Below are 14,187 nucleotides of genomic sequence, written 5' to 3' on the forward strand. Positions count from 1 at the left end.
TAGTTTTAAGGATATATATATATATATCCATGTATTTTAATAGATATGCATATTCATAGTACTATTATGTCTATTTGATCTCCAACTCTATCTATATTTTGAATTTATTTTGATTTATAATTTGTATAAGGAAACTCTAATTTTTATAAGAATGTCTTATGAATATTTTTCTTTAAAAAAATACCTTATTATGGATTTAATATTTATAATTTATCAATACTTTTATGCTTTTGACCGAGAAATGAGAATTTTAAGAGTAACGTTCGTTTTGATGACTTATTGTGACACACTAAATTCATCATTAATATATAAACTTAAAACTTTTTAACAATATATTTATGTAACCGAATATATATTATCACTACATCAAAATTAAACTGGCAAAATAATAATAATAATAAAAATAAAGGGTATATTATATTGTTGAACTATACTCTTGCTCCTATTTTGCTTACCGTACTTTCAATTTTTCTATTTTGCCCACTGAACTTTACAGATTGAATAATTTTGCTCACTTTGCTATTAACTATTTAACGGTATTATGATGTGGCACAGGAATCAAAACGAATTCGTTTTGAAAAACTCAAATATACTCTAAAACGATGTCGTTTTGGTGAGTAAAATATGAGAGAGTAAAGTTCAGTGACTCATGGTGAATTTATCATGTTCCCTTCTCTTCTTTATTTTCTCTCCGCCACCACCATGTCATTTTCATTCCGGCCACTGTCGACTTCCGTAGATGGTGGTCATTCGATCCCAAATTTCATGGGTCGGTTCGTCTCAACCTCTTGAGTCTAAATATGGTGGTTGTTTCACCGGAAAATATCCCAAAACCTATGAATATGGAATTAAATGTTTCAGTTTCCTAATTTTCAATCTCAAATTCGTGGACATTGGAGCAAGTTCTGACAAAACGGAAGTCGGATTCAGACTCAAGGTGTCAAGGCGAAGCGACCCATTCCATTTTGGGACCAAACAACCACCATCTATGGAGGTCGACGATGGTCGATGGTGGCATCCGATCACCTTCTATTTTATTTTATTTTTAATTATTTTAATTAAATGATAATAAAAAAATGCCATGTCATCAGCTATTAGAGAGAAAATGGCGATTGAGAAAAATGATTTGATTGTAAAGTTCAATTAGCAAAATAGGAGAGAGAGTAAAGTTCAGTGAGGAACAATGTAATTTACCCTAAAAAAATATGCAGTGGCCGGTGAGTCAAAAGCCAATGTTTGGTATTTGCGGTTACGATGCCACTCTGTCTTTCATCTCTCATATCTGTAATTCTGGAAAACCAGAGAATAATAGTTTTAAATGAATACCATAGTACAAATTTATCTCAAAATATTGAAAATTCGAAAAGAAGTTCAATTTATATCCTTAATCCATCTACGACCCCTAAATCTATAGCTAAATCTCTGTCAATTTTCCATTTTCTCTAAAAAAACTATTTTATACATGCATTAGTACTTGTTAATCTATACCATTATCGTCAGTGTGAATCAATCCAGAAATTCAAAAATAAATCACCGTTTCCTTATAAAGAAACGACAGCTTTATTGAAGTTTGTGCTTATCAATATATACAATTCACATATATAATTATAATTACATACCTTTTTAAGATTAAGCTTTTTCTTATTCAGTATCTGGAATAAAAGGGCACAGTTATAGGTTACCAAATCGAGTGATTTTTTACATTTCTTTAAGAAGATCCATGGAGTTTGGTGTTGATTTTGTCTAAGCAATATTCAATAATCATCTTCAAGTATATAGTCTGTTGAAGTTATATCCAGAGAAGCTTATACATTACTTGCCATGGAACTGGAAACTGGCAAGCCTACCATTGCTTCTTATGATGATGACGATGTAAGATCAAAAAGAACAGGCAAGCCATTTTCGAATCTGGGTTTTCTCTGGAACTTTTGTTTTGATCGGTTTTGAAGTTAAAAATCTCATCTTTTGATTGTTTTTCTGCAGGAACTTGGGTGAGTGCAAGTGCACATATAATAACAGCAGTTATAGGTTCAGGAGTGTTGTCTCTTTCATGGAGGATTGCTCAGTTAGGGTGGATTGCTGGCCCCATTGCTCTTGTTGTCTTCTCTGTCATCACCTGGTTCACATCGAATCTGCTAGCTGATTGTTGCAGGGACCCTGTTTCTGGAACAAGATTTAACTGTTACATGGATGCTGTCAAATCTAACTTAGGTGACTGTAAAAATCTTACATTTTCAAATACATGGAATCCCAATGGTAATGTTTTCTAGGTTTTTTTAACAGGAGGAATCAATAACAAGTTTTGTGGAATAGCACAATATGTGAATCTTGTGGGGGTAACAATTGGATATTCAATCACTTCAGCTATTAGTATGGCGTAAGGCTTTTTTTTTTCTCTCTCTTCTTCTGGTGTTTTGATTTATATGGTAGGAATATGTTCTTGTGTGCGTTTGGTTAACCAGGGCGATAAAAAGATCAGGTTGCTTTCACAAAGAGGGCCATGCTGTAGGCTGCCATGTCAAGAACAATATGTTCATTATTATCTTCGGCATCATAGAGATCACATTGAGCCAAATTCCAAACTTCCATGAGCTCTCGTGGCTCTCCGTGGTCGCTGTCGTTATGTCGTTTGCCTACTCTTGCATCGGCGTCGGTCTATCAATAGCCAGAGTTGTAGGAGGATCTCGTTCTAGGACGAGCTTGACAGGGACGACGATCAGGGTCGATGTGACGGACTGGGAGAAGGTTTGGAACGCCTTCGAGGCCCTCGGTGACATCGCATTCGCCTATGGTTTCTCCAATGTCCTCGTTGAAATACAGGCGAGTCTCCTGGTTTCTATGATCCTTTTTCCTTTCCAAGGAAAAAAGACTAATACTATTCATGGAATTGCAGGATACTCTTGTTGTGGAATTCGGGTTAATTTCTACCAATGATAACAAATTCACCTTGAAAACTATTATCTAGGTGACTAGTGTGAAAACGATTGTACTAAAAATCACCCCAAGGTAGATTCCCAGGAAAGAGGAGGGATCCCAATGGTCCCTCTTAAAATCCACTTTCCTTAGACATAACTACCAAGACAAGTAATTTTAATAGGACAATAATTAACAACAACTATACCCGACAATAACTATTAAATAGACATAAAGAGAACACCAAAATTTAACGAGGTTATGCCAAAATTATGCCTACCTCCTCGAACACTACTAAAATAATATTTCACTAATAGAGGAAATATTACAAAGAGAGAAAGAGTACAAATAGCCTTTAATAGTGAAGAATGCTTATATTTGTGGGATGCTAAACTAAGGAGGAGGAGGGCTCTATTTATAACAAAAGAATTTCCCCTCCTCCTTATATACAACCAATGTGGGATTTTGCCCAAAAACCAACAAATCTCCACCTTGGCAAATTCCACACACATCTCTCAAAAATCCAATCTTTAGTAGTGTCTGCAAATTCATCTTTCAATTTGTAACAATATTGATCAAGCCTAAACAATGTTTAAACTTGACCGCAGTTACCACTTTTGTCAACATATCAGCAGGATTCTCAGTGGTCCGAATCTTCTAGATTATGACTCCACATTCTTCTAGAATCTCTCGTACAAAGTGATATCGAGCATCGATGTGCTTCGTCCTTGCATGGTAAACATGGTTCTTTGCTAAATGAATAGCACTCTGACTGTCACAATGCACTTTGATGTGCTTCTGTTCCATTCCCAATTCATCAAGCAACCCATGAAGCCAAATTGCCTCCTTCACAGCCTCTGTAACTGCCATATACTCTGCCTCTATAGTAGACAAAGCCACTGTTGACTGTAAGGTGGACTTCCAACTGACTGGTGCCTTTGCAAATATAAACACATAACCAATAGTTGATCGACGCTTGTCCAAATCACCTGCATAGCCTGAATTACAATACACAACTACACACTTACCATCATGTTTGTCCTGCTGAAAGACCAAACCAACATCTACGGTGTTCAGAATATACCGCATAACCCATTTCACATCTTGCCAATGCTCTTTTCCAGGATCATACAAATATCTGCTCACAACCCCAACTGCCTGTGAAATATCGAGTCTTGTACACACCATTGCATACATCAAGCTACCAACAACACTTGCATACGGAACCTTTGACATGTATTCCCGTTCTGCATCATCCTTAGGTGACATGGATGCACCGAGCTTGAAATGTGGAGCAAGAGGTGTACTAACTGGTTTTGACTTCTCATTCATGCCAAAACGTTTTAGTACCTTCCTCAGATATTCTTTCTGAGACAAACAAAGCCTCCCCAATTTCTTATCCCTTGATATCTCCATGCCAAGAATCTTCTTCGCTTCACCAAGATCCTTCATCTCAAACTCCCTGTTCAATTAAGTCTTTAGTTTCGCAATTTCTGTCTGACACCTGGAAGCTATCAGTATATCATCGACATAAAGAAGAAGATATATATAGGATCCGTCTTGTAGCTTGCGTAAATACACACAATGATCATATTTGCTTCTTGTGTACTTCTGCCCTATCATAAACTTGTCAAATCTCTTGTACCACTTCCTTGGAGATTGCTTCAATCCATACAACGATTTTTCTAATTTGCACACCATCTATTCTTTTTCAGCAACTTTGAATCCATCTGGCTGTCATGTAGATTTCCTCATCCAAGTCTCCATGTAAAAATGCAGTTTTTACATCCATCTGAACTAGTTCCAAATCCAACTGTGCTACCAAAGCCAACAAAATTCTGATGGAGGAATGTTTTACAACTGGAGAAAATACTTCATTATAATCAACTCCCTTCATTTGAGTGTAGCCTTTAACCACCAATCTTGCTTTGTAGCGGATGTTATTCTTGTCAGGAAATCCATCTTTCTTTGCATATACCCACTTGCACCCAATTGCATTCTTTCCCTTCGGAAGACTAGCTAGTTTCCACGTCTGATTCTTTTGAAGGGATTGCATTTCTTCATTCATGGTGATCCTCCACTTTTTATGTTCTAAACTTTGGACTGCTTCATTAAAAGTGGCAGGAACGTCATCAATTGCAATTGGTGATGTAAAAGAGACCATATCAGCATAACGAGCATGTTGTCTAATGGTTCTCTTTCCCTTTCTGAGTACAATTGATTCATGTTGCTGTGGAGGTTCTTGGGTTTGAACCTCTTCTTCATCTGACTCTTCTTCTACCATAGGAGAGTCAACATCACTTTTTTTACTGGCTGGGTTAATTCTGCTTTCTTCAAACAACACTTGTTTGTGAGTTCCATCTGTTTGCTCCAATTTTTCTGAAGTCACCTTTCTCAACATGGTAGATTCATCAAAGGTAACATCCCTGCTGAAGATTATTTTCTTTGTTTCTGGACACCAAAGATGATAGCCTTTCACATCAGAGGTGATCCCCATAAAGATCGCCTTCTTTGCTCTTGGATCCAACTTTGACTCCTTAACATGGTAGTATGCAGTGGAACCAAACACATGTAAGGAATCGTAATCTGTAGCAGGTTCTCCAAACCATTTCTCTAATGGTGTTTTACCACCAATAGCAGTCGATGGTAAGCGGTTGACAAGGTGACAAGCATAGACCAAAGCCTCAGCCCAAAATTCTTTGCCTAACCCAACATTAGACAACATACACCAAACCTTCTCCACTAATGTCCGATTCATACGCTCTGTCACCCCATTCTGTTGTGGTGTAGATCTGATAGTGAAATGCCTGATAATACCTTCTTCTTCACAGACTTTCAGAAATGGATCATTTTTGTACTCTCCACCATTGTCTGTACGGAGACGTTTGATTTTTCTGCCTGTTTGAGTCTCCACCATCTTTTTCCATTTAAGGAAATATCCTAGCACCTCATCCATTGTCTTCATTGTATACACCCAAAATCTCCGGGAAAAATCATCAACAAAGGTGACATAATAGTGTGTTCCTCCCAATAAAGTTGTCTTGGAAGGCCCCCATACATCTGAATGAACATAATCCAAAATACCTTTAGTATCATTGATTGTTGTTCCAAATTTCACCCTCGTCTTCTTCCCTTTGATGCAATGCTCACAAAAAGCTAATTTGCAAGCCCGAGAACCCTTCAATAATCCTTGATCTATCGGCAATTTCAAGGATTTTTCACCAACATGCCCCAAGCGCATATGCCATAACCTGGTTGCTTCTGACTCATGTTCATCAGTAGAAGCTGCCACTGCTGCTGTCCCAATAATTGTACTACCCAGAAAGTAATACACATTGTTTCTTTTCCGGATTCCCTTCATTATCACTAGTGCACCAGAGATAATCCTCATAATCTCATCTTTTGCCCTCACTTCTAAACCTTTTGACTCTAAGGTTCCCACAGAGATGAGATTTCTCATTAAATCTGGTACATAATGGACACCTGTTAAGGTTCTAATTGATCCATCCTGATTCCTCAAGCGAATTAAACCAATCCCAAGTGTGTCAAGAGGGGAATTATTTGCTGTGTAGACAATTCCACCTTTTAGTTCTTTAAAATCAAAGAACCATTCTCTATTAGGGGTCATATAGTGGCTACAAGCTGAATCTAACAACCATGAACTGGAACAGCTGGTTGATGGCGTAGCAGCGAATGCGAAATCTGAATCTGTATCATCATACTCGACCACATTTGGTCCTTTAAAATCAAAGAACCATTCTCTATTGGGGGTCATATAGTGGCTACAAGCTAAATCTAATAACCATGAACTGGAACAACTGGTTGATGGCGTAGCAGCGAATGCGAAATCTGAATCTATATCATCATACTCGACCACATTTGGTTCTGAGACAACCTTTCCCCTTTCAGGTTTGCCTTTATTCTTTAGCCTGGGACATTCTTTCTTCCTGTGCCCTTTTTCTCGACAAAAGGCACATTCATCTTTGCTCAATCTGGACTTTGACTTCGATCTCCCTCTCCTTCCTTTATTCTGACTCTTCGAATGGCCTCTAACAACAAGAGCTTCTACTTCGATACTTGTATTTTCTTGTTTGTCTTTCTTTCTCAATTCATAACTATACAAGGCAGTAGTTACTTCACTGAGAGACACATCAATCTTCCCATGAAGTAGAGTAGTTTCAAGATACTCAAACTCATCAGGAAGTGATCCCATCAATATCAGAGCCAGATATTCGTCTTCAAAAGTCACGTCCATATTCATCAGATCAGTCACCAGCTGATTAAAGCTAGTAATATGATCATTCATAGTGGTATTTGATACATAGTTGAAGCGGAACAATCTCTTTTTCATGTAAAGCTTGTTCTGACCGCTTTTCTTCAAAAATTTCTCCTCTAGTGCCTTCCACAATTTACTTGTAAAAGTTTCCTTAGAAAATGCATACTTCTGCTCTCTAGAAAGACACGATCGAATAGTACCACATGTCAATCTATTGATCATATTCCATTCTTTCTCCTCAACATCATCTGGTTTCTCTCCTTCAATAGCAATGTTTAGATCCTGCTAAAATAGGACATCTAGAACCTCACTTTGCCACATGCCGAAATGATCGGTGCCTTAAAAAATCTCCACTGCAAATCTAACATTTGTCACAACATTTCATGCGGATGTTTTTGTGTCGTCTACCATTTCTGCTACAAATTCTATTTAATAGCCATCAATGCAGAATGTCAATTACCCCAAGGAAATTTTTTCTGATGTAGAAGATCAACCTAAGCCGCAACCACAGAGCATACTAAAATTAACCAAGAGCACTGATACCAATTGTTGTGGAATTCGGGTTAATTTCCACCAATAATAACAAATTCACATTGAAAATTATATCTAGGTGACTAGTGTGAAAACGATTGTACTAAAAATCACCCCAAGGTAGATTCCTAAGAAAGAGGAGAGGTCACAATGGTCCCTCTTAAAATCCACTTTCCTTAGACAAAACTACCAAGACAAATAATTTTAATAGGACAATAATTAACAACAACTATACCTAACAATAGCTATTAAATAGACATAAAGAGAACACCAAAATTTAACGAGGTTAGGCCAAAATTATGCCTACCTCCTCGAAACACTACTAAAATAATATTTCACTAATAGAAGAAATATTACAAAGAAAGAAAGAGTACAAATAGCCTTTAATAGCGAAGAATACTTATATTTGTAGGATGCTAAACTAAGGAGGAAAAGAGCTCTATTTATAGCAAAAGAATTTCCCTTCCTCCTTATACACAACCAATGTGGGATTTTGTCAAAAAACCAACGACTCTGGAATCAAGTCCACCAGAATATGAATCAATGAAAAAGGCAACCTCGATCGGTATCTCGGTCACCACCATGTTCTACGTTTCGTGTGGAGTTCTGGGTTATGCAGCATTCGGGAACACCGCTCCAGGCAATTTCCTAACAGGGTTTGGGTTTTACGAACCTTACTGGCTTATCGACATTGCTAATCTGTGCATTATTATTCATCTTGTGGGAGCTTATCAGGTAATTTCATTCCAATTTAGACTATAACATTGATATCATAGACAAACTCAAATAAAATGATGATGCTTTTGTTTGTTTCTCCCCTCCAGGTATTCTGCCAACCAATATTCAAACAGGTTGAAGACTGGTGCTTAAACCGATTGCCAAACAACAATTTCATAAAAGGAAGTCGACCAATTAAGCTTCCGTTGTTTGGGGACTATACTTTCAGTACCTTCAGGCTTGTATGGCGAACGGCTTACGTGATCACGACAACCGTGGTGGCGATGCTTATCCCGTTCTTCAACGGCATTCTCGGTCTGCTCGGCGCCGCTTCATTTTGGCTGCTGACCGTGTATTTCCCGATCCAAATGCACATATCGAGAGAAAACATTCGACCCTTTTACTGGAAATGGATATGGCTAAACGTCCTGGTCATGGCCTGCTTGATTATATCGGTTCTAGCAGCGGCTGGCTCCATTGCTGTAATCGCTAAGGATCTCCAAACATACAAGCCTCTCACCTCAGTTTCTTAATGACTGTCATCTTTTATTAATACAGTTTCAGATAAAATTTTATTCTGAAATTTTATTAATGACTTATAGTACGAGCTAATTGAATTGATGCACATACTCCTGAACTAATCCATCATGTTTGCCTTGATCGAACTTCATATTCAACATATTCCTGGGAAAAGAAACTATTATTTAAACTTCGCTTGGAATTCTCTTCATGTTCCAATGAAAGTAACCCCAAGTCCATCACAGTATTGACCATTACCTGTGAGGTGCAAGCTAGTATATTAGGCTCCTTGACTTGTAATTTAGCATCAAATCGAGATTTCACAATAAGCACACCTTCATTCTCGGCTGGTATTCCATTTTTCTCTCCTAATTTATCCACATTTATCTTTTGTTGCCTTCTTTCTCGACCCTCCACAAGAATCCCATGAACCAAAATTCTCCTCTAACTTTCTGAAGAACCTCATATATTGATGACCTGAAGGACAAATTTCTTTAATATGGCCATCTTTTCGCAGTTGAACCACCCTGGTGGAACTGTTCTAGATCAATGCAAATGGCCATCCTTGTAAACCGGTCCCTTGTCCCATTATCTGTGTAATAATCGATTTTTATGACCTGGCGATTCCGAATAATAACATTCTTGAAACATAGAGAATCTAGATGTCCGAGCACTACTCATGGGAAAGAACTTGTGTAATTCTAGATTTCTAATTGATCTGACTGTTTTTGTTGATTTTCTTGTGACTCACGTAAGTTCATCTTTGAAGGATATCTGATTATTATTGTTGTTGTTGTTGTTGATAACCATGACTTCGTCCTCCGGCGGATCCTCCTCCCTCTGCCTGAACTTTTCCAAGGCTCTTCCGATACCGGAGTTTGAAGAAGCTTGTTTATTACCCTTGTTAGAAATATTTTATATTATGTATTACAAGTTCTTGTTAATCTAGTTTGGAAGATTGCCATACTATCACCTATTTGGAATTTAATAACAGACTAGCTTCAGGGTTAAGTTTCACGAATATCCACGGATTTTGTGCTTAATTTTTTCCAAGCAAGCAATCTTCAATAATCTCTCAAACCCCAAAACACAAATCTGACCTCCTTCAAGTACATATCTATTGACATTACGTGCCATGGAATTGGAAACTGATAATATCATTGCTCATCATGTTGATGATGATAGCCCAAAAAGAACAGGTGAGCCATATTCGACTCGGGGGTTTTTCTGCAACTTATGATTTCATCGGTTTGAAAGAAAAAAAATCTTATCCTTTTTTTTTTTTTGCAGGAACTTGGGTGAGTGCAAGTGCACATATAATAACAGCAGTTATAGGTTCAGGAGTGCTATCTCTTTCATGGGCCTTTGCTCAGTTAGGGTGGATCGCCGGTCTCGTTTCTCTCGTACTCTTCTCCGCCATCAATTGGTACACATCAATTCTGCTAGCCGATTGTTGCAGGGACCCTGCTTCAGGAACAAGATGCAGCTGTTACATGGATGCTGTCAAATATAACTTAGGTGACAAGGAATTGAAATTGGGCTTCTTTCAAGTACATGGAACCCCAATTCTAATAAATTTCTGGGTTTATTTCTAACAGGAGGAATCAATACCAAGTTTTGTGGGATAGCACAGTACGTGAATCTTGTAGGGACAACAATTGGATATTCAATCACATCAGCCATTAGTATGGCGTATGCTTTTTTCTTGATATCTGGTTTTGATTGATAGGTTAAAGATGATATTTTGTTGTAATATAATTGTAATCTCCTTGTTTAATTGTTGATTAACCAGGGCGATAAAACGATCGGGTTGCTTTCACGAAGAGGGCCATGCTGCAGGCTGCCATGTTAAGAACAACATGTTCATTATTATCTTCGGGGTAACGGAGATCATATTAAGCCAAATTCCGAACTTCAATGAGCTCTCGTGGCTCTCCGTGGTTGCTGCCGTTATGTCGTTCGCGTACTCTTGCATCGGCCTCGGTCTCTCGATAGCCAAAGTTGCAGGAGGGTCTCACCCTAAGACAAGCATGACAGGGACGACAATTGAAGTCGATGTGACCAAATGGCAGAAGATTTGGAGCTGCTTTGAAGCCCTCGGCGACATTGCGTTCGCCTATGCTTTCTCCACTGTCCTCGTTGAAATACAGGCAAGTCTCCTAGTTTCTATGACCCTTTTACCTTCCAAGTAAGAAAAAAGGACTTATATTCATTGAATTGCAGGATACACTTAAATCAAATCCACCGGAAAACGAAGCCATGAAAAAGGCTACTGTGGTCGGTGTCTCGATTACAACCTTCTTCTACATTTTGTGTGGGGCTCTGGGTTATGCAGCATTCGGTAACGCTGCGCCAGGCAATTTTCTAACAGGGTTCGGTCTTTACGAACCTTATTGGCTTATCGACTTTGCTAATATGTGCATTATTGTACATCTTGTGGGAGCATACCAGGTATTTTGCCAACCGGTATTTAATAAGGTCGAGGACTGGTGCTTAAACCAATGGCCCAACAACAATTTCATAAAAGAAAGTCGACCAATTAAGCTCCCACTTGTTGGGGAATGTACTTTCAGTACCTTCAGGCTTGCATGGCGAACAGCTTACGTGATCATGACGACCGTGGTGGCGATGGCTCTCCCATTCTTCAACGGCATTCTCGGTCTGCTCGGTGCCTTATCATTTTGGCCGTTGACCGTGTATTTCCCGATCCAAATGCACATATCAAAAGAAAACATTCGACCCTTTTGCTGGAAATGGATATGGTTAAACATCGTGGTCGTGGTTTGCTTGATTATTTCGCTTCTAGCTGCGGCTGGCTCCATTGCAGTCATACTTAAGGATCTCTACACATATAAGCCTTTCACCTCTGTTTCTTAATATCTTCCATATTTTTAGTACAGTTTCGGAGATATTGTTCGAGTTAAAACAATTTCGAACCGTGCACTTGTGTGTGTAAATTGGATATCAAGTGGCTGGCTGTGCACCACTCCACGTGTTGGTCATCGACAAGTTCGTCGGTTCATCTTTCACGACAAGATACTTACAAACACGACACTTCCAAACGTGAAAATCACCTATTCCGAATCAAAATATGTTGAAAGATCAGTGATAGAACACAGAAAAACAATCGGTTCGTATAACTAATCAAGATATGATACCGTAAAATGTTTACCTTGTAAAAACATGCCTACGATTGTTACATTTTAAATAAGTTAACAAGGCACATCCTCGTTTACTTGGCTTGTTTACTACAATTACATGCATATACACAGTGGCAGATGTAGGTGGAGTTTAGGTTAGATCGGTGCCCACTCTGAAATCTTAATTTCTTTATATTAATCTATTTTATTCAAGATGTTCACCCTGAAAATTTATTTGTACCTATTACATATAAAAAATTTATGTTACTAATATATACATGCTCACTTTTAAAAATATTTCTGGATCCGTCGTTGCATACAACACCTAAAAGCTTGGCTTGACAAAGTTTATAAGCATATTCCAAGTCTTCATGATGTAATCTCTATTATCAATTCCAAGTGAATCCAATTTCAAATAAAAGTAACCACAATGGACAAGAACACTTTGTTCGAACTGTTTTCAGGTTATCATTCCTGAAATACATGAAAACACTTTGAGAAGCATTTGCTTCTCTGTTGGAGATTCAAATGACCGCAAAGCTATCATAGAGGCCATATCAGCCCCATTTATCCCGCTCGGTAGTTAGCTTCGAAATTTGAAACTTGCTTATTGTTTCACAACATATCATCTTGTATGTTGTACCTATGGAGGAACTCCTCCGCCAATCACAACTCCACAATCACTTTGCTTATCGAAATTTCTAATGTTTTATATCCTGTCTTGCCACAATCTCTGAAAAGATTCTCGGTAGGCCCACGAGATGTGCCAATGAAAGACGGTCATATTTATTTACTTTGTTAATCTATAAATAATAATCATGATTGTGAACCTAACGTAAACACAAGGGTCTCATTTATAAACAACCATGCATAAAAATTCTTCTTCGACTTCTTTTTCTTTGAACTCTCTCTCTCTCTCTCTTAACTCACCGTTGTTTATTGTCTTCCTCAACTCATCACTCCTTCGTCGCATAATCACTTGTTACGACTCTTTATTCAAACTAGAAAGAGTGAACTGCTTACGACCATCACAATCCCACTTTCACCATCAATAATTGATGTGGTAAGCACGGACTACTTCCTGACTAAAAAAATCAATCAAAAATAGATTAAAGCAACCAACTCAGTTTCTCCTCTTCTACCTAAAATCTGGTTAAGGTGTCAAATATTTTCGGTCAACATGAGCTAAAACCCCCTTTATCATTAAGATTGTCTCATGGAGCTCTCGATCTTTGAAAAGCCCAAAACCCAACTCAATTATAACTTTTTAAAATATGATGATTCAATTTTAAGCTTATTAATAATAGAGTGACTGAGGTATGGTTATATAACAAAAAAATATTAAATAAAAATATTTTTAATGGCATATTTTAACGTATGTTTTGAGATTTAACGTCACTCTATATGATTATTTCAATTGATAAAAATTGAGTGACTCGATTATGAGTTTTTAAAATATATTAACACATTTGCAAACTTACTAATAACTTAATGATTGTAGTTTAATTTAGTCATAATAACAACATTACCCCCAGCATTTGCACAAATGGTTATTTTGCCCCCTATATTTTTTTGAGCATTTTAACCCCCAACATTTGATTTTAGAGCAAAATGCCCCACTATTTGGATGAAAATCATTTGTTGACTAACTATCAATACTTCCTATTGGCGAAACAAGTCCACATGTGATGTCGCGTCATCAAAAATTATTTTCAAATATATTTTTATAAGTTTATCTGTAATTAATTACAATTATAATTTATTTTAAAAATATTTTTTGTTGATGTGGCATCACATGTGAACCTGTCATGTCAATAGGAATCATTAGCAATTAGTTAACTAACGATTTTCATAAAATCAGGAGACATTTTGCTCTAAAATAAAATATCATGAGCTGAAATGTTTAAAAAAGAGATATGTTTAAAAAAGAGATAGAGAACAAAGTGATCATTTGTGCAACGTTGGAAGGTAATGTTATTATTATGCCTTTAATTTACACCCTTTCTCTTTCCATAATAAATATCCTTCACCTCTTTCTCTTCCCATACACTTTTTTTTATTAAGCTAAGGTGATTACAAAGTAGTATCTGT

The 14,187-nt window shown here is 37.4% G+C and overlaps 2 protein-coding genes across 2 annotated transcripts; both read left to right on the forward strand.

Annotated features, from left to right (window-relative positions):
• Positions 1-1,821: 1,821 nt before the first annotated feature.
• On the forward strand, positions 1,822-8,970 carry LOC120178366 (amino acid permease 6-like). The gene is made up of 6 exons (XM_039184226.1): positions 1,822-1,891; positions 1,984-2,211; positions 2,284-2,377; positions 2,463-2,832; positions 8,147-8,455; positions 8,545-8,970. Exons 1-6 carry the CDS (start codon positions 1,822-1,824, stop codon positions 8,968-8,970), a joined length of 1,497 nt encoding a protein of 498 aa, XP_039040157.1.
• Positions 8,971-10,074: 1,104 nt separating this feature from the next.
• LOC120178921 (amino acid permease 1-like) lies at positions 10,075-12,000 on the forward strand. Its single transcript, XM_039184686.1, has 5 exons — positions 10,075-10,155; positions 10,247-10,474; positions 10,555-10,648; positions 10,749-11,106; positions 11,180-12,000. The coding sequence occupies exons 1-5, from the start codon at positions 10,092-10,094 to the stop codon at positions 11,831-11,833; spliced, it is 1,398 nt and encodes a 465-aa protein (XP_039040617.1). The 5' UTR covers positions 10,075-10,091; the 3' UTR covers positions 11,834-12,000.
• Positions 12,001-14,187: the final 2,187 nt, after the last annotated feature.

Source organism: Hibiscus syriacus, unplaced genomic scaffold (genome assembly GCF_006381635.1).
Source record: "Hibiscus syriacus cultivar Baekdansim isolate YM2019G1 unplaced genomic scaffold, ASM638163v2 tig00003507_pilon, whole genome shotgun sequence".
In the NCBI taxonomy this organism is placed as follows: Eukaryota; Viridiplantae; Streptophyta; class Magnoliopsida; order Malvales; family Malvaceae; genus Hibiscus; species Hibiscus syriacus.